At 31.2% G+C, this 27568-nt stretch overlaps 1 protein-coding gene across 1 annotated transcript in view; it reads left to right on the top strand.

Moving 5' to 3' along the window:
- Positions 1-667: 667 nt before the first annotated feature.
- Positions 668-27568, top strand: part of LOC123656240 (calmodulin-binding transcription activator 2) — a 41018-nt gene continuing 14117 nt past the window's right edge. The window contains exons 1-4 of the mRNA XM_045591940.1: positions 668-850; positions 16656-16727; positions 26338-26482; positions 27522-27568. Of these exons, the coding sequence (XP_045447896.1) occupies positions 731-850; positions 16656-16727; positions 26338-26482; positions 27522-27568 (384 nt within the window). The 5' untranslated portion in view covers positions 668-730. The remainder of the gene's footprint in view (positions 851-16655; positions 16728-26337; positions 26483-27521) is intronic.

The following is a 27568-nucleotide window of genomic DNA, read 5'->3' as shown; positions in this document are numbered from 1 at the left end:
GAATTAAATATTCTCGTAAGAATGTAATCATCACACCACAGAAAGTAAATCTGATATGAAAGATATTTTAATACTGGCGCTGTTTCAGATGATTTGATTAAATATTTGGTTTGAACGTGCGATCCGCTTCCCCCTCACCGATTCAACTGCCAAATCCATTTCAATGTAATACCGCCCATCCATCTGGGATCTTTCAATCTGCAAAGATGAGCGATATGTTCATTCAATTAGGTATTTTATTGAAAAAAATTGAAATGTTTCATGAGAACAAATAGGTTTTTGGGATAGAACTTCCGCAGTATTGTATTCTCTCCAAAAACATTGTTTTAATAAAAAATATATACATAACAATCGGGTAAATCTTTATTAATAAACATTTATATATTATTAACATACGTTACGCAGCAAACTTACAACATAGGAGGTAGTCTGGTATGGACACTCCTTATGCCGTCAACATCTACCCGCAAACTTCAGTCTTGTGAACGAGACAATCGTAGTTAATGTCGAAATATCAATCTCCGCAATATAAAAATAAAAAGCATGGTAAATATCCCGTTTTAAATAATTTTAGTAATGAGAATAACGGCGTTAAATTAAAATGTTATTATGAGTACAGGTTGTAAACATTAATACCACGTTATGTCTTTCCAACTATATATTTTTGTTAACATTATTATAGGAATGGAGATTGATAATTTTTTTTTGTTACAGACCCAAAAGTGGTTCGATGCTTCTATACAGCCGCAAGAAGGTACGTTACCGGCGCGATGGTTACTGTTGGAAGAAGCGAAAAGATGGAAAGACCACCAGAGAAGATCATATGAAACTGAAGGTGCAGGGAACGGAGGTAAGGAAGCACTTCTTTTTTTAAATATAATACTGATAAAAGTTATGATATATTCTTCTTTTTTATCATCAGAAATCCACTTGAAGCGATTTTTTAAATTGTAATAATTTTAAAAGCCTTAAAATTAAATGATGTTTGGTTTTATGTCTATTTTAAAGACTGTCAAGTTAATCTAATCTCATGTGAAAGAAAATCCATTAGAATATCTATCGCTGAAGTAAGAAAAAAAAATAGAAATATTAACAAAAAATTACTTCCCTAAAAATAAAAGCAGAACTGGAAAAAAAAACAAGTATTTGTACGTAATACCTCAGGTAAAAAATAAACTGTGCTCGTATTTATTCCGTGGTTCGTTTTAACCCGGTATAAAAATAAACGAACGCTATAAATTTCTATAAACAACATTGTATTACAAAAGGAAAATGTGCTATAAACATAATTTGCGAAATGGAAATCAAAGAGGGGAAAACAACATTCGCCGTCCACATCTCAGACAAACACACCTGTTTGCGGAGTGTCAGAATGTTTGCGGTACTTTTTTATCTTTTATCATATTTTAATGTGCGTTTAATGCTAGATTAATATCGGATTTTTCGCTAATGTTTTAGGAATTTCATGGCCTTTGTTCATTTTTTTTATTAAGTCAAGATTGTTCGGAAAACGAAATTATGGAGTTTGTTATTTTCACGATAAAAAACAAAATTGGCTTAGAATTTCATCTTTATCTTTGTATTCTCTATACCTAAAAATTTTCTTGTTTTTCTGTAGTCAAATTTAAGAATCTAGAGTCAAAAGTCAAAAGATAGGAAATATTGAGTTCTGGGATTATGACGTGTCGATGCCTTGATAACAAACAAAATAGAAATTTTGCGTCTTAAAAAAAAACATTTCAAAAAATTATTCATACATATAAATACGATTTTAAAAATTTTTCAAGTCACGTGTCAAATGGACGAGAAAATATTCAGGAGTTATTGAAGACAATGCTAGATTTTCAGAACAGTTCAGTGAATCTCATTTGGCGCTGACAGCTGGGGTCGCAGGGTGACGTCAGCAAACGGCGCAGCCTCGAATACTCGATTATGAGGAAATTTAAGCCGGCTATATTTCGGTGCCACACAATGTTGATTGAGTAGTGTTTCCTGGCTGTTATTTTTGCACGCTATCAATTAAAACAATAGCTTAAATAGTTTCTCGCGTTTCTATTACTATACCTATAAAATATTAAAGACTATGTCCATAGAATTTCTATTGTTCGCAATAGGCGTTTCGTTGTTTCGATAAAACGTAAAATTTTGTAACGTTCTAGCTGATTTTCAATGAATCAACTATCAGAAAATCGATCAACAATGGAAATAGGTAGTGGGTGAAACAACAAAAATCCCATTTAAGCACCCTTCACATAAACAAATTGATGTTGACCAGTACCCTTTCGAAACGGTTTGATGAATAAGCAAATGAATCTCTACCAATTAACTACGGGATGGGAACCACTAATTGGACCCGATAAAGCGGTCTATGTGCTATATTTTATTCTTTTCGTATACGCTCGGTTATTGAATTCATTATTTTGGATGGGTGTCACTTATATTAATAATGATTTTGGGGACGCCTGGCCAACATTTATACTTCAGGCTTAAATTGTTAAATCAAGTTATACTTCATTAAATTGCAACTGTTTTTGTGTTGATTAAAGGTTCTTTACTCTTATCTATGAAAAACATGCAAATATTTTTGTTACATTAGCGCTAGCGTCCGGTGACCCACAAATTCATGGAAAAATATATTTAGCTGGTGAAAATGTAACCAGTACCGTAGGAAATGTCCCATTAAATTCTATTTAAAAATATGGAAATAATGTAAGCATAATATAAGTGAAAATGTAAATTGTCCCATAACGGGAAACCAGTGTTTTCGCTTTGAAAACGAGAAGTTGAATAGGGCACAACAATTAAGAATAATAAAAATACGCGTGAAAACCTCTTTTGTACACAATTCATAACGCTTAAGCCGTGTAGCGTGGGCGTTTTAAAATCCAATATAAACAGTTGAACACTCTAATTCACGTGGCAGTTTCTCGGTCTGGTATCAGAGCACGCTAGTGTTTTGTTCTTAGTTTGGAATGATGCCAATTAAGGAAAGGTGGAAGTAGTTAGCGAACCGCGACCTTGTTCAGGTGAATTTATCACTCGTGCTGTCTGCGACTTTGCAAGGGATTCAAGATAAAATATCGATAGAGATGAACGTGATGTGCTCACGTCTAAGTACCGCTAACCGAAGAATCGAGCAAAACGCTACTTTATCTTTAGGATCATACGTTCTATTTTAATAAATAGTTGTTAATGAGAAATTTTATTCATATCTCATTTATAATAATTAATTAAAATAAATGAAAAAAATTTAAAATAAAAAAAGTATTATCAAATATATTTCCTTGATATTGTTACCAAGTTAAATAAAATAGGACACGGGTATTTCTTTAATTTAGATAAGCGTTATGGTATATTTTGTTTAGATTTCTCGCTTCTTCCTAGATTTTAATCAATTAATTAAAATAAATAAAAGTATTATCAAATATTACCAAGTTAAATAAAAGAGGACATGGTATTTCTTTAATTTAGATAAGCATTATGGTATATTTTGTTTAGATTTCTCGCTTATTCCTAGATTTTAATCAAAATGTTCCACGTACACAAAACTCAAGAAACTAAAGTTACTATTAAAGTTTTGCATCTCCAGACAACTAGCTTAGACGAGAACTACTGTCACACTATCTTTAAACAATGTATTTAACGTGACGAATTCAATTACCTAAGAGACTAACTGTTTGAGACTATTAAGTGAAATGTTGTGAAGTTTGCCGCTATCTCCTATATCTTGGGTAGCATTTCTTGGGCACGCAACTCTGTCTGTTGTTTATGGGCAAGAGGCTCCAGGTGACGGTAAAGTGCTGCGTCACCAGAACACTATCTTTAGCGATAGCATCAGAGAGAGAGTGAACTTTAAACTTTACCTTGTATAATGTCTCAACTATTCGTGCAAGATAGCTGAGTTGACCATTTCTCGTCTATGGCTTCTTTTGTGGCTTCTTGTTTCTATTTAGTATTTTGTTCGTGAAATGTTATCGTCTTTTATAAATATTGTTAGTTTTTATATGATATGTCACATATAGTCTTGATATTTTACATTAACAGTTGATTTTTAATTAGTTATTATTTGACAAGTAAATTTAACTAGAGTCTGCAGTTACATTTATGTAAAAATAATAGTAAGTATAAAATTGTTTTTGTTTTAAAAGGGTTATAAAAAAATAAAAAAATAGCTAAAATATAAATTAATTTGTCAATATGTGCTTATATGTTATACTTAAATAAAATAGAAGCATGTTTTAATTCAAAGATTTTTGTTTTCTATTTCTCGTACTTATCTAATACATATTTAAAAGTTTTCGTTCTTTCCTTGAAAACCATTATCCAAAGTGTTAGAGGTGATGCATTAGCTCAACTATAGAATTAAACATAGTGTGTTCACATGCGATTCAAAAATTGCAGTACATCGGAAATATTTTTCTAACGTTTCATGCCATTCTAGTGAGCTAAAATTATTTTTTTCAGTTTATTATTTGAATACTACTGATTTATAAATTTATTATTGTAAACAATTTGATTTTGTTTGTACATTGCTTTGCCCAGTATTGGGATGTTTACTGTACTCAAGCGATGTTTAAAACAACTGTGTATGTACTTTCATCATCATCATCATCATCATCATCGTCATCATTTCAGCCTATTACAGTCCACTGCTGGACATAGGTCTCCACATGTTCGCGCCAAAAATGGAGTGAACTCACGTGTTTTGCCCATAGTCACCACGCTGGGCAGGCGGGTTGGTGACCGCAGGGCTGGCTTTGTCGCGCCGAAGACGCTGTTGCCCGTCTTCGATCAGTGCTTTCAAAGCCAGCAGTTGAACGGTTATCCCGCCATCGGTCGGCTTTTTAAGTTCCAAGGTGGTAGTGGAACTGTGTTATCCCTTAGTCGCCTCTTACGACACCCACAGGAAGAGGGGGTGGCTATATTCTTAATGCCGTAACCACAAGCGTAAAGCAATACTTTCAATCCATGACAAAAGATTTCAAAATATCATCGTATCTGTTTATTTTATTTTACGTTATTGTAAAAGTTAACGTGACAAAAATAAAATAAAATAAATATGACATCTAATCTTTTGTCAAATCTTTTGTGTTCGTATATCCACATGGCAAGGTCATTATAACCATCACATGTTGATCTGCAGGAACGAAGCAGTAATTTTAAAAACATGTCAATGTAATAAATATCGAGATGCCAATGAAACCACGAAGTATTTCTAGTATGATATAATTGTGCAGTATAAATTTGATGTGGGATAAAGTATGATGCCTCACAAAATATAAACTTCGGATATTATGTGTATAAATTTTTAGCTGCACAATAATTTTATAGGATTAAAAATTTTACCTATCGCATATATTCGCATCAATTTGTGGCAGCCATAATTATGAGGTAGAAACGGTCGTCTGGTTCGGACTCGGCTTTTGAATGCATCGTTACCTACGATCCCTGTACCTTCTATAGTGTATAGTATATGTAACGTCATAAATTTTGCTTTATGTACACGGGCGATGGAAAAATCGTTTTTTATTTATGATTCAAAATTTATTGCATGAATCAGTTTGTTGTATTTTTTTCGTTCATGGAATCTATCTTAACATTACATTGTATTTTTGTAATTTCTATATCTGAAATGAAAATACTTTTAATTTTTTTCTTAGCTGTTCGTTAGCTGTTAGTTTTAAAAGATTTTAAAAAAAGGACGAAGTTTTTCACTTCAACCGTGTATTTATGAATGTTCGGGGAAAACTTCGTCGTTTATGAACCGATTTTGATAATTCTTTTTTGTTAGAAAGGAGATATCCCAAGTGTGGTACCATGATAAAGAAACAAGGATCTGATAATGGAATCCTAGAGAAATAGAGGGAAACTCGAAAATCCGCATAACTTTTTACTGGGTGTACCGATTTTGATAATTTTTAATTCAATGGAAAGCCGCTGTTTATCACGTGGTCACATTTTAATTTAATTGAGATCTGCTTACAACTTTTGAAGTAATCTTTGATAATACGTATTTACTTGACTAATTTTTTGTCTACCTACGTTGTATATTGAAGTCTGTTTTTTTTTCGTTTGCCTGTAAACATAATTATACAAATACACATTATACATATACTTTAAAAACTAGATTCTTTAATTTTTTAATTGACTTCAAAAAAGGAGGAGGTTACTCAATTCGACCAAGCAAATACAATTATTTATCCTAATCAGGTTCATTGCCTGTTACTTTATTATACATGTTATTTAATTCTTAAAAATTACATAAATCAACCTTTATCGTTAAAATCGTACGAACCATACCTTTGATAGCTCACTCACGATTCCCATCAGTATAGATGACAGAGGCTCTCAAATTAATACTGTGTCTTTCGAAACAATTGTCAGAATCGGTCAAGTAGATCCGAGCATTTGTTTTCAGTCCAATAGCTGTTAACCCTGGCTTGATGCCAGTTCACCTCGTTTATGTAAGCAGCTCGCGCCATATCGCCGCTTGGTAAATCAGACGATCGCGACTGGCGCAGCTAAATATCACGCTTGGTTTAACATTACTGACTGATTGTCATTGTCATTTCGGTTTATGATAGTGTTTTAACCGAGTTTCAGCGGAACTGTTCTTGAAACGCCTGAATTGTTTTGTTTGTGTATATTTTATTCTTTAAACGTAAGCTATTTGTCGATATTTTATAATTATCACTTTTACTTGAATAGGTTATACCTTCTGGTTGAATGTGAAATGTATGATAAATAATAGCTACACTGCTCCAAGTTATTAAGTCTATTAATTATTTAATGTTTAGGTTTGAAGCATGAACAAAAATTAAAAGATGATATCTTATATCTTTCCGGTATCTCATACAATACGTTACGCCAGTTATAATTGAAAACAAAACAGTCGAACGAGTCAGTTAAAATAGTCTTCATTGTAACAATGAAGGCTTTAAATATGTTTTCTGGCGCAACTATAAAATGTTGTATGTAAATGCTTTATTTTATAGAAAATTCACAATTACTTATAACGACAAAACGAAAAAAAAATCGAATAAAATTTTGAAAAATTATACTAAAAATAAAATGGAAAATTCGTATACCTACAACGTATTCTTTTCGGTTTAGTTTAATAATCGAATGCGAATTATTTGAATTTCCGAATATTGTTTTGAAATTAGAAAAAAAAATTGAAGGTACCCCGTAAAATTAAATCATGCGCATCGGCTGCTTCGAACGAACGTTCCGGCTGGAGTCTGAACTAGTTCCATTCAAAGACCTATGCGTGCGGTGCTTGTAAAATTTATCCGAACCCTTTAAATGTTCAACGAACCGATAAAAATGAAGCTATTGGAAATACTATGCATATAGGTCTCGGTGAGATTTCTTGTACTAATTATTTATTTATTTCGCACTCCAGTATTATTATTAATATACATACAATCGAACTGTAGGTGAAATTGAAAGTTGTTGCTTTTTAGTTAAACTGAACTCTTGATAATTCTTTGAGAGAAGAGTTACACAAACACACAGATAAACATTTAGTGTTGACATTTGTTGTTATGAATAAACGTTTACAATAAATTCGTTTTATACATAAGTTGTAGTTCTTTTACATTTAAATAAAATATTTTCTTAGTATTCAAAATAAGGTATGTCGCCACACGTATGAACTATGAGTTTAATAAGATTTTATAACTACCCTTTTTTTACTCAGAAAGAAGATCAGTAACCGTTGACACGTACGTTTATTTAAAAAAACACATTTCTAAAATACAATGCAAACTGAAAACGTCGATAGTTTCAATAAGATTGGAAGCAAAATGTTCCGAAAATACTTTTTTTCCAATAAAATACGAGTACCCTCAAAGAAAAATTTTACCGAACTGGTATTAGATTATTGATTATAACTTGAGACATTCGTTTTAGATATACGAGAAGTTCATTAAAATCATAAGTATTCTTTTACAACAATTTCATACTTCAAAAACATTCGAAATTCAATGATAATCTTCAATAAAGCGTTTTAAAAGCAACATTTGGTAAGCAAAAACCCTACAATTTATACATAGGTACCGTACCTACGTGGCGCTTGAAGTGGCTTCATTAAAAGTTGAGCGTCGTAGAGGGCAGGCGTCGGACTAAATATATTTCCGTTAATAGGGAATAAGAACCTTTTGATGTCGCAGCTAAAGTATCTAGAAACGCTTACAATCAATTTGTGTAAATTATGATTAAAATGAAGCTCAAATATTATGTTAAGCGTAAAAGATATTTTATTTGGACGTCACATGTTACAATTTATTCTTCTTAAGAGTGTTTATTTTTAGACTTGGTACGATAGTTGAGTGTGTGATATAATTGCTATATACGAATCTCTGTAATATATTAGGTTAGAAAGGTATTCATAGGCGAGTTAAATGGATGTATGTGTACGTGAAATTGGAACAACATACTTAGAATAATAAATTTCTCATAGAAGTCTGTGGTTAATTAATTATTTTAAATAGCTTTGTTTAGAGATGGAAGATATTATGTATAATATTTTTGATCGCTTATAGTTATTACATATCTTAATATCTTGTTCATAATCTGGTACCACCTGTCTGGGAAGTTACCTCAATATTACAGATGATTACAGCCAAACAAAGTGTCTAAAACTAGTGTAGAGTTCCTGGGTATGCGGCTATGTTGACAGCTAGAGTAGGCAAAACCCATTTATGAGCACTGATCGTTGGATGTACATTCGCTTGTTTTTCAGCGTACTGGTATTACAAAAGAACGACTTCAAGCAAGATTTCTATTCAAATAAACATTTAAAACAACCACTCCGTTCATAAATACGAAGTACCAATTCAGCAATAACGATCTTAAAGTTTTCCGATCTCCTTTATCGAATATCTGTGACACCTTTACGTCTAAGCTAGCCGGTGGATAAACAGATATTTGGCTCGGCTCCAAGTCAAGTGCACTTGAAGTAAGAAATGTCACACGGAATCACATTCAAATAACATTTTACAGAAACTGCCTAAACAGGTGTACGCGTTTCAGGTAAGGTAAAATATATTTTAACTGGCACCGAGGATGCAAATGCCTTTTTAAAAGTTTGCGGAGTTAAAAGTGAATTATGTTCAAAAGATACATAGACTTTGATAAATGCTAGTCTTTCGCGATTTAATTAAATGTGTCGTATTTTCCTTTCGTATTTTACTTCCAAGGCAGATTTTAGTTTTAAATATTTTAATGTGTCTAAAACATTTTATGGAGGTCAATAATATATTAAATTAGGAGGATTTTAGGACACCTATAGTTTAGATCGTTTCTTTAGATTTAAAGCCTTATAATATAATATGTTATGTTTTTAGTTTCTTTAATCTATCTTCTGTATTAATTATTTGTAAATCGCAATAAAAGATAAATATCTTTTTTATCTTATAATGTCTAATAGCTATGTGTTTCTTTAACAATTATAGATGTTTCATAATTTGACGATTATAAAGCAACGATTTGTAAAAAAAATTGTGTTCGAAATATTGCATATAAAATTCTTAGAAATAATTTTCTAACCACAAATAGAAGTATTTAAAAAAATATTCGGTTAAATTAATAAAAAGGAAAAGTTGTCCAATATTTCAAATTTTAACTCTTCCATATTCGAGTTTTCCTGAAATAATCAGATAGACGTTGTCCAAATATTACTCTCATATAAATTGAAGCATTGGTGATTGATCGAGATAAGAGCGTGTGATAAATTATACCAACTACAAGCTCTGACTGCTTCTAAACTACAAGCCGTACGTGACTTAAGGGTGGAGCGTATTCTTCGTTGAATGCTCTCATAACTTAAGATCTGAAAGCATTATTTTTCTTATTATTGAAAATATCGATGCATTCTGTTCATATTTTTTTGAGGAGGTTTTAATGTTTAATGCAAAATATTTACTTAATTTTTTTTTGTCTTGATTTATTTTTGTTATCTTTATATGTTTTACTGTAAGAAAATTATAAAAAAAAACTGTTCAATAATATTAATGATTCTATATCGATTTTCTTATTTAAAATCTTTAAATTAGTGCATAGGTTTTGAAGTTTGTATTTACGGTTTGTTAGGTATAATTATTAGTCATATTTATTATTTTTGTTGAAAACAAAATCAAAATGATGAGCTAATATTTTTTCAATAAGCTCTATTTTTATAATATTTTTAGCCAACTTTAAAAAAGGAGGTGGTCACACAATTCGACCGTATATATATTATCTGTGCTCGGAGATAACTTCGTCCTTTATGAACCGATTTTGATAATTCTTTCTTTGTTGGAAAGAAAATATCCCAAGTGTAGTACCATGATAAGGAAACCAGGATCTGATAATGGGATCTCCGGGAAATCGAGAGAAATCCTCGAAAATCGTAGTGACGACTAGTGCGTTTGTTATTTTTTTTTCGTTTACTTACGTTGTATTACTTGTCGATGTAATTGAAGTCGGTCTTTTTCGTTTGCGAGCAAACAGAATTATCAATGTAAAAGTGTTCAATATAAAACTAAATTTGAATTTTAAATCAACGTGTAATTCAACTGCTGTATACCCTCTCAGTATAAAATGTATTTAAATCTCGTGTTAATTTTAATTTCAATGAATATCTGCTAGCTTGGCGGTTAGACTAATTAAATGCAGTTCTGATCCCGGAATCTGTTTTCGCCTGTCATTGCATTTATTATGAAGTTTCTAGACTTTGGAGAGATCGCATTAATTGTTATAGCATTTTGCTTTTAGATTTAGATGCTAATGTTTCAAACGAAGAAACGATTTCATTTACTTTAATATTTTTCATGGCTTAATTTAATTGTTTCTTTCAAACGTGATGTACACGTATTGTTTTTTTATTGTTTTGCGGTCATAACATACACAACATGTAAATTTAGTTTCTCGTTGTCTCGTTATCTAGACAAATAACTAAAATTGGAGTGTCTTAGCTAAATTATTATTAAATTTAGCTAAATGCATATGGATGTATACACGATACATATAACAAAATAACATTTTTTTTTACAATATTTGTCTGTCTGTTTGTCTGTTTGATCCGGCTAATCTCTGAAACGGCTGGGCCGTTTTGACGGGTCTTTCACTGGTTTTGAATTTATTTATTTTATAACTCTGCGAAGTGAACAATAACTTTTTTGTTAAATTCCATGCGGACGACGTCGCGGGCACAGCTAGTATAATAAATAGAATTATAACATAACAGTGTCAGATATTAGTATTATTTATTTATTTTAGGCAAACTATTACCAAGTAACTACGAGTATAATAGCTAGGACAAAATGTTACAATACATTGACACATAAATAAAAGCAATTATTTTAGGCTAGCACGTCTTAAGAATAATTTACTGAAATAGCTAACTTTTTCTTACAAACCATTGAGTCACGTCGATAAACGAACAAAATGTTTCTTTCCTTTTAGATTTATTTTCATAAAATTTCAATGTTCAGTCATGTTTTATTAGTCCTCGAGGATTTTTGCTGAGTTCGAAAAAAGAAGAAAAAAAATGCCCAGTTCATCAACTATCCCAGGAGTGTTCTCAAAATCTCTTCGTGTTTTGCCGTAAAATGTAAATTTCATAAATTACACGATGTACGGAGTGAATCAAAAATGTTCTATATTCGAATTTAAAGTTGGATTAGGATTACGTACATCGGGATAGCTTTGAGTCATAAAAGTCTAATTCACTCACGAGCAGATGTTATTCTATGGTACAATAAAATATGTGTATTATAGGAAATATTGTGAATAGGAAAAATAATAAAAAATAATGACAAAACGTACTAATCTTAATATCATAAATATAAAAGCAATTTAGGTCGATTGATTTATGACCTTATTTGAATAACCATTTATTTTTTTCCTTTCTCTTTTCGTTCAAATAATTTCATGGAAGACAAAATGTTTTATATTTCAAAATCAATCTAATATATAATTTATATGAAGATTAACTGTAAAATGAAATAGTCAAGTGACTCTAAATGCGTTCTTAGTATCAAGATATATTGGCGTGCTACGCTTTATTTTGCTGTGTATAATACATTTCTGTGAGTATGTAGATTTGGAATTTAGAGCCTTAACTAAACTTTACGGCACTTTCTGAATACTTTCTATATTAGTTTTCCTGACATATCTAATGTTCACTTACATTAGAATAATCTGTCTCAATTGACTTACTCAAGATAATCACGAAACGTAAATATTTGAAAGCAACACATCAAACTATAGGAAATGTCGTATCATTCCAAATTATTGGGTTTATTTTGAATTAATGTTATCTGTCAAAATAAGTGTTTAACAAAACCATATAGTCTTTGAAGGTAACTCATAGTTATAATATTTACTTATACTCACTTAACTATATTGAGCAAGATGTCGTGAACAAAAATATTGTTTCGTATTGGTCTGTAAGTAGTTTTCCATGCTGATTAATTTAATAAAAAATTAGAAAAACATAAGGAACCAAAATTTTCTAACGTCTTGCAAGTTGAACGTTATAAACCCTTTCTGCGTATAAGTGTAGAAAAAGAATTACGTTCACGTAACTTTATCGACACTTAAGCCTAACAGCAAATATCATACGGAAATCTTTACCGAAAAATCTACTTCAGAATCGGTTATTGGGTGGAATGGTGCCACAAAATACGATTCGGCAGTTGAAACGATTTAGGCCCGTCCATTTGCCAGGTTTATAGGTTATCTATTCGATTGGACTAGACCCCAAATGAGCGGATTGTGGGCGAAGCGATTCATTAAATTGATGATACTGTTCCAGTTTTTGCTAAAACCAGCTGAATTTTTACTTCGTTGTCCATAGTGTGATTGTTAAGTATTACTAGGGTTCGATTGTTTTGAATTGGGTTTCATGATCGTTTTGTAGGGATTTTTTTTTGTTTTGAGTGTATATTAAAATATTTGATCTATTTAATTTTGTGCTGTTTGAATTTTTTATTTTTTGGATGGTAAATAAGAAGAGATAGATAGAGAAAGATTTAACTGAGAAGGCACAGGAGGAAATTTCCTGCTCAAAATATTAAGCAGCCCGACTGAGGTAGTACCTCTCGGCCTCTCTGAAGATCACAGCCAAATAATACTGTTTTAAAGCAGTGTTGTGTTCCTGTTGATGAGTAAGGTGACGAGAGCTCCTGGGGGAATTGTGGGTAGGGTGGCAACGCGCTTGCAATGCTTCTGTGACCATCATGTGAGCCGTACGCTTGTGTGCCGATCTAGTTGCATAATATATATCAGTGTTCTTCTATTTTAGTAACTAGTCTTACTTATATTTTAATTTTACACTTGACACAAGATGGCTAATGTATAGAACGTATGAATTTAACCGGAACGTATAATTGAAAAAATTTCGGAATTTGTTTGAAAATTCATCAGATATTTTAAAATTAAAGAAAACATATCTCTAGACGAATTGTGTATCTGCCAATCCAAATAGTAGCAGCGCAGCGAAGCGGCTTAAGCTGCTCGTATACTTTTCCTTAACAAGATTTGAGGTCTTCAGCAATGACTTGTATGCTGCTACTACTATTTCTGAAATTAGTACTTGTATTCATAAGTTACAAAATAAGGTAATATCCCAAATATTGATAGTCAAATTCGAAATAGTAATTATAAGTCGAGATTACTTATATTTCTCTCATTAAATATCCTCAAGTGATTTCCTAGAAATCCATCAGAAAACTTACCTTTTCAACGACGTCCTTTAATCCTCGAATCCAATAATTGAACGCTTATGAAGTGTAAATTAGCGATAATCGATGGCTGAACTCAATTTTGTTCTCTTTCAAGTTGTTAATGATAATTAAATTAACGAAATTAGTGACAACGTTATTTATTAATGCACATTTAATTCGAATAACAGGGAATAAAGAGCGTAATTTACAGTTTGTCGAGAGCCATTACAGTACACACTTCAGCTGTTGGTTTTACTGTTGAAACTGTTATTTTACGTGTAGTGTGAAATGGTTTTACAAGAGTGCTGTATACATTCACTATTTATGTTTAATATTTTGATGTATTTTAAATGACAGAAATAATAATAATTAATTATTATTAGTATTTTAGTCTTTTTTTGGGTTATTTTGAATTGAAAGCTTATTTTTGTTTTTGCGATGACAGTCGCCATTAAAATAATAGTAAAATAAAGAAATAAAGTATCTTAAGTAATAAAAGCAATGTGTATAATATAAACAAAACATTATAAATAAATATCTACAATACACACGCACGGTCGTCTGTTCCTAAAGTAAACAACTCAATGCTTGTGTTATAGGTAACAGCCGTCTGATATATAGCGATTGGTATACATATTTTTTGTTGATATACATACATATAAATACTACATATGTAAATAAATACAAATTACATCCAGATTCGGGGTGGGAATTGAACCCACAACCCCCGGAGCAGAAAGCAGGGTCACTACAAACGCCAACGGGCTATTAAAATTCAGATTTAAAAAATATTTAACCTTAAGATTTTGCGTACAAAATTTTTCAATTTACATTGAATTTTAAAAAGTATTTTCGTTCGTTCGATAGATAGTTTGAATTTCGTGAACAATTTTTCATACTCACAATCACTCTTTGCGACCGGTCCTGAGCTGTGTCCAGAATAAAAATTTAAAAGTATAATGTCTGTGGTCAAAGTTCTCACGTGCAGACTAATACGTGGCGGGTAGTTCGGTGCGCTGAATAATACATTCTGTTTGTGACGCTGAGTGCTCTGTGGTACAAGGTTGAGGGCCTTTTTATATTAATACCTGTAAACAAATTTCTTGATTGTTTGTTCTTGTTGGTAGTGCTCACTTATCAATTACGTACATCCATCACTAATTTCAATGATTAAGTTTTGATATTGTCAAGAGTAAATATATTAAAAGAGGTACATACCTTTGTTCCGACTTTCTAAGTAGTCAAAGCATGGCGAAATAAAATTTATATGCATACGTATTTTTTTAAGTAAAAAGCTCTAATAAGCATTTATATAAGACTAGCTTTTACCCGTGACTGCGCTCGCATTTAATTTTTTTTAAATAAAAAGTATCCTATGTTACTTTGTACAATTTTATTTTTGTGTTATTCGCACACATTAGGAAATTCTAAACATTTTTTAATATCATATCAAAAATCAACCATTTCAGCGGGGATCGAACCTGCATCTGCGACTGACCGTGTCGGTGCTCTAGACAATTAAGCTATGGATCGATGTACTCGCTAGATCGAAATTTTTGATATGATGATTTTATATTCGGTTTAAGCGACTGTGGTTTATCCTATGTTACTTCTAATACCTCCAAGAATATGTGTACAAAGTTTCATGATGATCGATTAAATAGTTTCCGCGTGAAAGAGTAATAAACAAACTGTTAGTAGGGACTGACAACATGAAAGAAAACAATATACTCGTAATACTTAAGCGTCATTCTAATTGATTTAAAATTTAATATAAAGTAGAAAAGAGGAACGTACCTCACATAACAATAGATTTTCACTTCCAACGCAGACAAACACTGGATGAATGAAAATAGCCAAAACATTCATAACAAACTGGAAAATTAAATTAAATAAAAACGTATTTTTTTGAAGTAACGTGATAAAAACGGTCGGATGATTTAGTAACTGCGATCGCGAATATTTTCATTGCCGCGGTTTTTTTGGTCGTTTTTTTCATTTCGAACGAGAGAGGATTATTCTTATAACGAAATAGTGAATGTTTCGGAACTTTTCGAAGTGTTCGTTGAATCTTTTTCCTATAAGGCTAGCTCAAAGTAAAGTTTGTTTTAAGAAATGTCTCAAATAATTTTTTTTTCAATATATATTTCATGTGTGTGTTAGTGAACATAATTATATGTACGTATACATAGTTTTGCTCTAAATATTGTTACAAAGAAAAGAAAAAACTTTTTTCTATTGCAGTTAGTTTAATACATTAATATAAAACAATTAAAAATATATACAGCATATTTGAAGTGGCCGCCATTGACTACAATACAGTTCTTTAAGCGTTGAAACCAGTTATCAATGAACAATCATATAAAAATGACAGATTCCAAATTCGAATTTAATATTTTCTTTATTTTTGATTGTAACAGTATTTATGGCCAGACCATGTATATGTATATACAAATGATAGTTTATAATCCTTACAAGTCTGTAATGTGAGTTCTGAATTTCTTTGGTGGTGGCAACAAAAGGTACGGTCCGCCTGATGTTAAGCGGATACCACGAAGTCCATGAACGCCTGCAATATCTGGAACATTGCAAGCGCGTTTCCAACCTCAGCCCCAAGCCTCCTCAAGAGTTTTGGCTATCTTACTCACCACGAGGTCACTAAACTAATTGAGAACAGTATTATTTCTTTGTGGTCTTCTGTAACGTTATGATAACTTCAAATTTTAATCAAGTTCCTGCTGTGTCCTGTCCTATCTTAGTAAAAATATAGGTATCATATAAACTATATATTCCACGGTATATTTCGAACTAACCCATAGTTCGGAATATATCGTGGACTTAAGCCGTGAAAACATGAAACGAGAAATTCATAGTAAATATCTAGAATTAATAAAAGCATAAGATATATGAAAATTGTAATTTAAATATATTTTTTTTTTCCAGTGCATCTACGGGTGCTACGTTCATTCAGCCATCCTGCCAACATTCCATCGAAGATGTTACTGGCTTTTACAGGTAATTAATTAGTATTTTATATTAATCTTATTATCTTGGCTTTAATATATTGAAATGTATATCTTTATATAATTTAATTTTATTGTGGCAGTTCTTTTGTCGATGTTTTTTGGATTTTCAACGCGATCTGATTCCTGCTAATCATTATTAGGATTAAAATTATAATAATAATAATTTAAATTAATAAGTAATTTTAAATTATTATTAAAAAAGACATACCTACATTTAGATATATGTTATATATTTATGTGCTTAAACGAATAATAATATAAAAAATATTCTAAATAATAAAAATCAAATATTTATTTTATAAATTGGATTAATGTAACTTTTTAAATTTATATATGTATCAAAAAATCATTAACATAACTGAATGAACATTGAATATTTTAGAACATAATTTTTTTTCTTTATTAATGAAAAAAAAAATAATTATGTGAAAACAAATGACAATAACGAAATTAATTAAATATTATATCGCTGATATGGATAGAAAATAGTCTTCGTCCCGATATTCCGAAATACGAATAAAAAAAGTCAAAGAAAACTGTGTCACGGAGAGTTGTACCCAAACTGGCGGAATAATTTCAACTTTAAACGAACGTTCGTTTAATTTTATTCCGTTGCTGCTCTGGCTTTGAATCTAAGATTTTATCTCAAGTGACTGTAGATCGGTGTTGTTCAGTTTTTTGTTTTGGTGAAATTGGATGAAAAAAGTACGTTGCAGTTTATTTTAGACATTTTTTTAACGATTTTATTACACACACACATATTAACCTCATATATATATATATATATATATATATATATATATATATAAGATAATTTTTAATTGATACCAATAGCTTGTACGTTAATTTTCATGCATGTTATTGCCTAAACGTTTAAGTTACACACAAATTCCAAACCCCTATTTTATCGCTTTATGCATCATTTTTCCTATAGCTTTTGCTTAACTGACGTCTTCTACTCATAATCTACCTTCATACTAAATTCCAATTTTATAAGTTCACATAGTATGATTGCATTTAAAATTTTATATAATGTTAAAATTAATAGCTAAAATTAATATAAAGTCAGGACATTTGTCTAGTAATTCATTTATAGGCAAGATGAGTCTATCCCGAAGGTCGAAACTAACAGGATTTCGTAATGACGTCACACGAGGTAGTTTACTGGAATAATCCGGTTTCATTACTAGTTGTAACCGGAATCGGGTAATACCGAATAAGCCTTTCGGTACATCCGGAGTCACCGCAGTGCTATCTCGTTTGATATAACGTGTGTGTTTAATATTATCGAAAACGACGTACACGGTATACGATTCATACATTTTTAAATCAAAATATACTAAGAATGGAAAGTTCTTAAAATGGCATCGGTTTTTTTTCATCATTATTTAAATATTTTTGTTTTAAGTTCTGTTTTAAGAACAGTTAGTGAAGATAATTTCAAAAATGAAAACGTAGTAACATTGTTTGACGTATATAAAAAAAAATAAGTCATTTTTGATGTCATAAGTATAACAACACAACGTATTAATTTAAATACTATATAGAATTACTAAACTTCTAGAATTACATAATATGTGTGTACAAATTCAATATAATTATCTTGACAATAATTAGTGAATTCAATGACCATCAATTTCTTCCATTAGAATTTATAAGTAGAATTTTTTGAACATAAATATTGTCCGTCCTATTCTTTAAACATTTTAAAATCGGTATACAATTGTCACCTTCTACATAGAGGAAATAGCTTATATGGGATGTTAAAATCTCAATAAGTCATATAATTATCGAAGACACCTCACAGTAATCAAAAGAAAATCATTTGAAATCAATTTAAAAAAAAAACAGGATGCTTCATTTAAAGAATCAATAAAGCTACAAACGGCACGTCACAGTTTAGCATTTCCAAAGCTTTTAAGCTCTGCGGTCAAAAGTACACTCACAGATATAAGTGTAACACACGTCACAAGTATTGACACCTGTTACGCTACATTCGGTTGCAACGATGGAATCAGAAATTCAATTACCCGTCGACACTTTGACCTGAAATCTAAACTTAACCGATTTAATGGTATTTCCAAATGAAATTTTATAACTACTGACGGCCGGGTAGCGCACTGGTCATAGAATACTACTGTAACCGATTGTTGCGTTAGCGATTTCCGGATATAATTATGTATGGGTTATAATTATATGTCTGTCGAATGGTGTTTGTGTTTTGTGTTGTGACTGTTTCTGGGCTCCTGATACAGGATTGAAGATCGTTGAGTGTATTGAAATGAATGAATTAAAACTTGTATTTCGGATATTTAATTTAAATTAACCCATATGTGCTCAACTTTTTTTTTCGTAAAAACTGATATTTTTTTCGTTATATTCTAAGTCCAATAAGCATAAAAATAAAGGTATTCTGAAAATTAAATAAAAAAAATATGCCGTTTTGGACATTTTCACCGCCCCAATTTTGGGGCGCTGAGCACGGCAGATCACGTCTATAACCACTCCTTAATTTTTTCAATTGCATTTATTTTAAAGAGTGATATTAATAAAATAACTGTTATAGAGGTTGTGAAGAAATTTTTATTACATCTAAGAACATCTATACACATCCACACATCAGAATAATACCACTTTTTTTATTTATGCTATTGCGGTAGCAGCCTATATTTTGATCTAGACGATCTACTCCGCCCATATATTGATTATACATTTGAACACAAAAGGGCTGTTGAATCGAGGGTTCTTTTACAGCACTTGACCATCGCTTGCGGATCCAACTGGAGGAACACCTTCACAGCTCGAAGCTACGGTAACGACGTTACTGACGTTGTATCGCACTAGGGACACGCCTGATGTTTCATCAATGATTTGATGAAACATCAGGCGTGTTGATCATAGCTCCCTCGCTGTTTTTTCTTTATGTCGTCGATTGACTCCAGCAGCGCATTTCCGACCCTTTGGCCCGTATTGTTCATGTCCCCTGGTGACCAAAATCCTTCAAAGCGATAAGCAATCTAAACGATGTAAAGAAATTGTCTATGTAAACATGAACTCGAAAATCTGTAGGCAATTTGGCCGCCAAGTTCGTAATGACAGATCCTCCAACACCTAGATCAGGATTAGTGTTACCTGTGCTACCTCTTTTTGGCGCAGAAGTGGATGTATCTCCCGATAGGGATATCTTGTCGTCATCAATCGAGTCCACTTCTATAACTTATCTTTGTAAAAGTGAACCCAATTTGCGCACACATACAAGCAGCGCCTCGGCTCGATACAAGCAGCGCCTCGGCTCGTAGTTGATTGCCTGTCAGGTGATTGATATTACCTACAAGCGCATTTACTTCGTCACTATCGCAGTCTCTCGTCAACATTTGGTTGCTGGGCTATGTGTAGATAGTGTCCTCATCTTCGTCTCCAATAAGTCGATAATTTCTGCCAAACTCAACCTAAAACAACATAATAAATATAAAAGTATAACATATAAAGTACCAATATAACTGGAAGTTGCTATAAACAAAGCAAATAAAATATAACACATATACTATGAAGTTTGAAATCAACATGCAAGTACGTGCCCAGCGCCCCAATAATGGGGCGCTATAAATAATGCCTCTAAAAAACTAAATCTCAACCGAAAGAATTGATTTTTATCACAAAACTAATCAAATATAAAATAATACATATAAAAAAACTGCTTTACACGGTTTTACTTATAAATAAATAAAAAATAAACTTACTTTTTATTCCCGCCATCGTGAACACCACACTTGCACTTTCTATTCTTCCAAAAAACAGAAAAAATGGCGCCAGCAACTTTTCGTTTTTTTTTTTTATAATGTCAAAATGTAAACAAAGCGAACAGTACCATTCAATAATCAAACCACAGTTTTAGTTCGACACAGAAAATAAATAACCTGCCGTTTTAAAAATGGGGCGGTGAGCACATATGGGTTAATATTAATATAGTAATAGTAAATTTCAATTAAAGTCTTGTCTTAAGTTTCTGGGAAAAATATTCGTTTATCCGTATACTCTTTTTTATACGTTTGTAATGTTATATTACAAATCGAAGTAAATTAGCGTTTTAACAAATATTAGTATTATTGTACAGATCAGTACAGTGCTCTCGACCAAAGGTCAATTGTCCAAATCCAGCTAAATAGGTTTTTTCGAGTGTTTTTTATTTGATAATTATTTAGCATGTGTAAGCGATATAGTCAGTCAGCACTGTATATTTTGGTAACGTGTCAACGTAATCCATTAATAATGTAACTACTATTTATACTGCTTATAACATAATGTAGCAACTAACACATTCACGAATCGCTAGTTAAGAAAAGTAGGTACATATTATTTTTCTTTCACTAAAACAATGTAATAGCTACAAATACTTTATAACACTACTAACTTATATGGTCACTATAATATTATAAATAAAAAACCACATTGAACAAAAGTATTAAAAAATGTTATGAAAAATATTTTCATAGCATCTTATAAATGTAATAAATTTTTGTCTTCGAATTTTCCCTAACGTTAGATGTATTTCCATTTCAACTGCTGAAATGTTGATGAATATCAATCAATCTAAAAAACTTTTCTTATTTAATCAGAATATTCGAAACAGAATTACGGATTCGTGGTATTTATATATAATGTTTTTAATAAGAAACGAATGTTTAAAAATGTTTTGAAAGAAAAAAGTATTTGAATTGTATAAATATAAATATGTTTGACATACACACACGGTCGTCTGTTACAAAGGTAGGTAACTTGAAGCCTGTGATTTAGACCAAAGGATAAAGATTCCTTTATTAAAATTAATACATATATACATGAATTTATACATATATACATGAATTTATACATCAGAACTCGGACGGCAATCGAATTCAAAGAACTAAGAAGAAAGCAGGGTCATTATAAACTGCGGCAACTGGCTTATCAAATATAGTGTTTTATTAATGATTAATATTTTATTTACATACGAATACTTAAATGTACAATTACTTAAAAATAGTTAAAACGCTTCTTATTTTAGACACACTACGAGGGGCAATTTAAAAGATTAAAAAAGTTTTTTTTTTGTGTGTTAGAAAGCCCGTTTGTCAAGGAAGGTCACACATCACGCTATAACTCATGGGGTAGAACCCATTAAGGTCAAAGTGGGTGTTACCGTGCTGGTTGCCTAGTACTTATATATCGCAGAGGTTTATTTAGCTTCAAGCTATGGCTTGCGAGATAAGTGATTAATGATTCATCTTAGATTTTTTGATAGAATTCAGATTCGATATTCAAAAATGTTCAGATATACAGTTTTAAGAACACAACCCTTTTTAAATTTATTTTTCAATTTCTTTTTCTTTTCCTAGGTTTTTTTTAGCATATTTATTTGTCCTTTATAGTTAAATAAATATTTTTTATTTTTTTTTTGGCTAATTTTTCGTCTTATATTGTTGTATTTTTTAATATAGAAATCCCTACAGTTCGTTAATTTTGTCTTAGATTTATTTATGATACGTAAGTGGAATTCTGGTATTTTATCATAATACGTTATTAATAAATCATTGCTGTTTATTATATATTTTTTATAGTTAGACGTTGAAAAATAATTATAACATCATTATGATGAACATCGTGCGAACTATCTGGCTGTGCCGAAGTCACGCACACAATATGGCGTAAAACGTTAGTCTTTGAAGGAGCGCAGATGTATAACAAAATACCCTCAATAATAAAAAGTTTATACTCGCTCAATGCAGACGCAACTTGTCAAACATCTAATTGCTGATCAGTCTCGTTTTTCTCGATCGATATTTTTAATAAAATTAAATTTCTTAGTAATTGTTGTATTTGCCAATAATTGAGTGTTAGCGCTATGAATACTGACGAGTGTAAATTTATCTTTCTCAACTGTGTAATATTGTTCTCAAGTAAGTGAATTTGTATTGTCTTATTTGGAATATTTTTTTAAACCTCAACCTATGTAGATACGCAGATATTTTTGAGGTCTTGGGACGTTTAAATTTACTTTGCAGTTTTAAAATTTTATAACGTTTTTTTATTTATATTTTCTATTTCTTTGTGTATCAAGATTAATATTTTTCTTGCTTCATCCGTATAGTATTATTCCGAAGAATCTTTTAGTTGTATATATAAATGAACGTATATTTATTTAGTAAATAATATTTAAACCGTGGAAATATAAACTACCATTCCTGTTTGATTATTTATTGTCCGCGGGGAAATCGCTTCGAGAGTATTGATCGTAAGATCGCTGTTAGCTTAAAAACGAAAATTGATTTAGATTGATTTGTGGATTTATGTTTGCTGAGGCAGGATTAAATAGTATACGTGGATCGTAAAAGAGTTCCGGATTCAGATGTAGATCTGATTTAAGTGTTATAGAACTGTATATATGCAAATGTTTTAGTAATTTAATTCGTCGGAGTCAAGTTCAGTTAAAGAATTAGGCGAACATTAGTCAGCAAGTCAGTAATTTTTTGACATGACCGACATTTGACTTTTCTATAAAATAATTTGGTAACTGTTTAAAATACATCTTGTGTGGTCATATAGGTTTTATACTTATAGTTTCCTGTTTTGTTGGGCCAAAGTTTAACTATACTTTAAAATTGTGTGCTAAGTATATATAAATTATACGTTTAATGTTTAAAACATTTTGTGTATTAAGTGAATAAACACATCGAATTTTGGCTTCCACGCATTCAGAAAACCATGCCATTTCATACTATTTACGACAAATTATGATTTTAGCGACGAGTTAATGAAAAACCACAATATCTACAATAAAGCACACGTGTCGAGTGGCAACCCTGTCCAGCGGCCATTACATAAATAATTCCGCCATGTTTATTGCCGCCATTTTGAAGACAAATGGATAGTTATTACGGCGCACTCCGTTTTACATTCGGTCTTTCGCGCTAAAAATTAAAATATTGTGTATTACTTATTTTTGCGTTGTTTAACTGCGTGCGAGTCGATTTAGGGGTTGTTATAGGGTGTTGGGGCGGGTTTGTTTTCTGAATTCCTAGTTTTTATTATTTTTTCTCCCTGTTTTTAACGTCGGAGTTTATGAGCCCGTACTTTTCTCGTTATGTGCGTTCCGTTTCGTAATGAATGGTGCTTGTATTAAATCTCTTCACATCACTAAACTAGAGGGGACGCTTTGATATATTTTTGCGCATACATCGTATATTTTATTAGTTATTATTTCTTCTTTTTTCATTTAAAATATGATTCCGTTATTCCGTCTGGTTTCTTCGTGAGTTGCAATTGTTAACGGATTTTTTGACATTTACATATATCACTTGCTTCGCTGCTGTAACACGTTGTTTTATGATTTTAACTTATTATTAAAGGTTTTTTAGTAACTTTGTTTTAATGCCAAAAACTAAGATTTAAATCTACCACGTATATCAGCATATAAATTAGATTTAAAAAGCTTATATTCACTAAGATACTGTATAAAACAAAACCAACAATATTATCATTTTTTAATTTCGTTGATTTTGATATTTGCTACAAGAAAATTAAAAAAAAAATTCTATATTTTAAATAACGATTTCCCAAGGTTCAAACATTTGTCGGTATTTTTACCGACTTCAAAAAAAGTAGGAGGCCCTCAATTCGATTTCTCTTTTTTAAAATATATGTTTCCTCAGAACTTTTTACTGGGTAGACCGATTTTGATTATTTTTTTGTTGATCGAAAGGCGATGCGTGTCACGTGGTCAAATTTGAATTTATTTGAGATCTGACAAGTTTTTTTGAGTTATCTGTAATAATGCGTATTCACTTGGCTATTTTTTCGTCGACCTCCGTTGTATTATACCTGATTGCTTTTTACTGGTTGTACCGATTTTGATGATTCTTTTTTTATCGAAAGCTGGTGCTTATTTTTTCGGTCTTACTTAAATTTGATTGAGATCTAATAAGTACTTTTTAAATTAACTCTAATAACGCGTGTTTACTAGAATATTTTTTTTCGTCTACCTACGATGTTATTACACTGGTCGATGTAATTTTTCGCTTACGAGCAAACATAATTATTTAAAGGAAATACTCGTAACTCGTAACGGCTCAGTGCATTTGTTTGTTTCTTAGAAACAATATTTTAAATGAAGTCGATTTGAAAGAGTTTCTTGACGCAAAAGTCTAGACTGGTAAGCCGCAAACCAATGAACTAAGATGTTCCAAAGAATTTCTTTAGACTGTATCTATCTGTTCTTTTTACACGTACTGTAGCAATGCCTTCGTGAGCTTTGATGTTTATATAGAACTGGTTAAAATAAATAGGTTTCGTATGACTCAAGTAATGTATTGTTTGGTTTACCATGGAAAAACAATTTGTCTTTTAAGAAATTTAACGCTACTTTATAATATAAGGAGATTCAGTTAGATAGAATTACGTAAAAATAATGAGGTAGTCTTTAAAAGAACAAGGAAGTACAACAAAAAGAAAGGAAGGTATTAGGTTTCCATTAAAACAAACAAGAAAAAATTGAGAAATTGATCTTGGAGTCCATCATTAGATGTGATCTTTGTAATTTATTATAAATACACTTTTGTATCACTTTGTCAAATGTTTTATTTATTAAATGAGGATAAATTATACAAGTTTTTAAGTTTGATTCTCGTATTCATCAAATGTCGTCTGCTGAGAATCTTGATCTTATCTCACTCCAACGCTAAAACTTTTGTTGTTATAAACAAAATTTCGCATCACTATAGACGACATATTTTTATTTCCTTAACTGTAAACGCTAACTTATATACAAGCATTCGATATAGTGGTGCGAGAAGTTGCGAGTTGGTTGTAGAGCCTCTTCGGGGGCAAGTATTTATAACTGATCTGGTTGTATATCCTCGTATTACCGTGTTCTGGAGAGCACGTTGAGCCACCCGCCTGACACTGATAACACTGGTCAACAAAATTTTGTAACAAGAATGGTGCTAGCTAATTTTAAATTACCTACCTACTCTCATTTTATTACCATATTTATTTTGATTCTATCAGGTCTAGTTTTCGTATGACAGCTACTACCCACAAAATTAAAAATTAACTGTTTTTATTTCACTTTCCCAATCAGAGAATTTGTTTATTAGAAGATCGCAGTGTTTTGTTATGTTTTTAGGATTAAGTGATTCTTAAATAATGCCAAGAAAGTGTTATATTAGTTTCAAAACTCAGCGAAGGAATTTGACCCTATTAGTAACTAAGTTATATGAACAGTACTTTGGCTTTGCCATCGGACAACAAGACAAAATGTGGGTCCCACACATCTGTTGTGTTATATGTGTGGGTCATTTTACTGGATGGGCGAAGAGATCTCGATCTATGCCTTTTGCAATCCCTATGATTTGGACAGAACCAACGAACCACTTATCTGATAATTATTTTTTTCTTACTGATACAAAAAGTATTACAATTAAAACAAAAGGTAAAATCAAGGATCCTGATCTGCCATCAGCTAAAAGACTGGTCCCTCATAGTGAAGATCTACCGGTACCAGAACCACCTCAAATTGTAATATTGTGAGTTTTTAATCCTGATTTAAAATATATTAATTTCAGAATCCCGACATAGTCTTGGTGCACTACTTGAATGTTCCGTACCCAGATGACAACAAGCTAGCGACGGTGGCGCCCAGCCTAGCACTGTGGGCTGACAAAAAGGAGTGGACGAAGGATGAGCTAGTCAGCCAGTTGAAACCGATGTGTGAGTAATTGAAGGATTTTACTTATGAAACATGTCAGAATTTTGATGATCTCTTGATGCTCAATGCACAATTATTTTAACAAAAACTTAATTATTAAAAATATGTTTTAGTCATATTTAAAATTAATGAGTTCAGTTCTGGAATAGAACATTTGTAATTTTAAAATAAAATATTAAACTTGTGATGCAAAGTAAAATATACTACTAAGTCCTATACCAAGTTGGTATTTCTGTTCTAAATGTGTAAAATGAATAATATTTAACATCCATATGTACAAACACTCAAAAGCTAAGTATCCATTAATTAATAAATTCCATTTATTCCATTTATATTTTGTAAATGTATACATATTTTATCAAGGCACTATAATGTGCAATGTTGGCAAAATGATTTGTTGCGATAAACATGCACTTACCGCATTAGTTTTGTCCGATTTTCAATCACTTATATCCAATATGAACACCTATTTATTAGACTTTACTTAGGATGATCTTATTTCATCGTTATTTTAACTATCCTATAAAATACTGTGTCGATAAGCAAAATTATAAATATTTTGCTTTATAGGTCGGTAACGAAAAAACAACACTACGTTTGAGGATGGGTGCAATATTAATTAAAACAAGCACAAAAAACGCGAACATAATATAGAAATATGAGTTGCTATCGCATTTTAATTACTAGTTAAAGTTTAAATGGATTTTCATAGAAAATTTTCCCCAATGAATTTAACTATTCTTGCCAGAGCGCAAGTTTAATCAAATAGTTGTCTGGTGCCGTTCATAAATGTTAAGTACTGAAAATTAAAACGCAACAAGCAAAGTTCGCCCTTTCATTGAATATTTATGAAGAGGGAGGGTGATAAAATAATTACTCTATTAATGCTGATCCTAATTGATGTAGATCATTACAGCTATGAATTTGCTCAAACTCAATGTTAATTATTTTATCGTCGCTTTAAGTATTTTAAATTAATTTTGTCATAATTTCGAAGTCCTGTTTTACGAGAGTGAAATTTATAAGGGTATTTTTTTACAGTTTTCAGCGAGGATGAACCAGATCTCAACAGCGATTTGGAAATATCG

This window comes from Melitaea cinxia, chromosome 9 (assembly GCF_905220565.1).
Source record: "Melitaea cinxia chromosome 9, ilMelCinx1.1, whole genome shotgun sequence".
NCBI lineage: Eukaryota > Metazoa > Arthropoda > Insecta > Lepidoptera > Nymphalidae > Melitaea > Melitaea cinxia.
The sequence above is the reverse complement of the archived record's forward strand: the minus strand, read 5'-3'. Positions and strand labels throughout refer to the sequence as shown.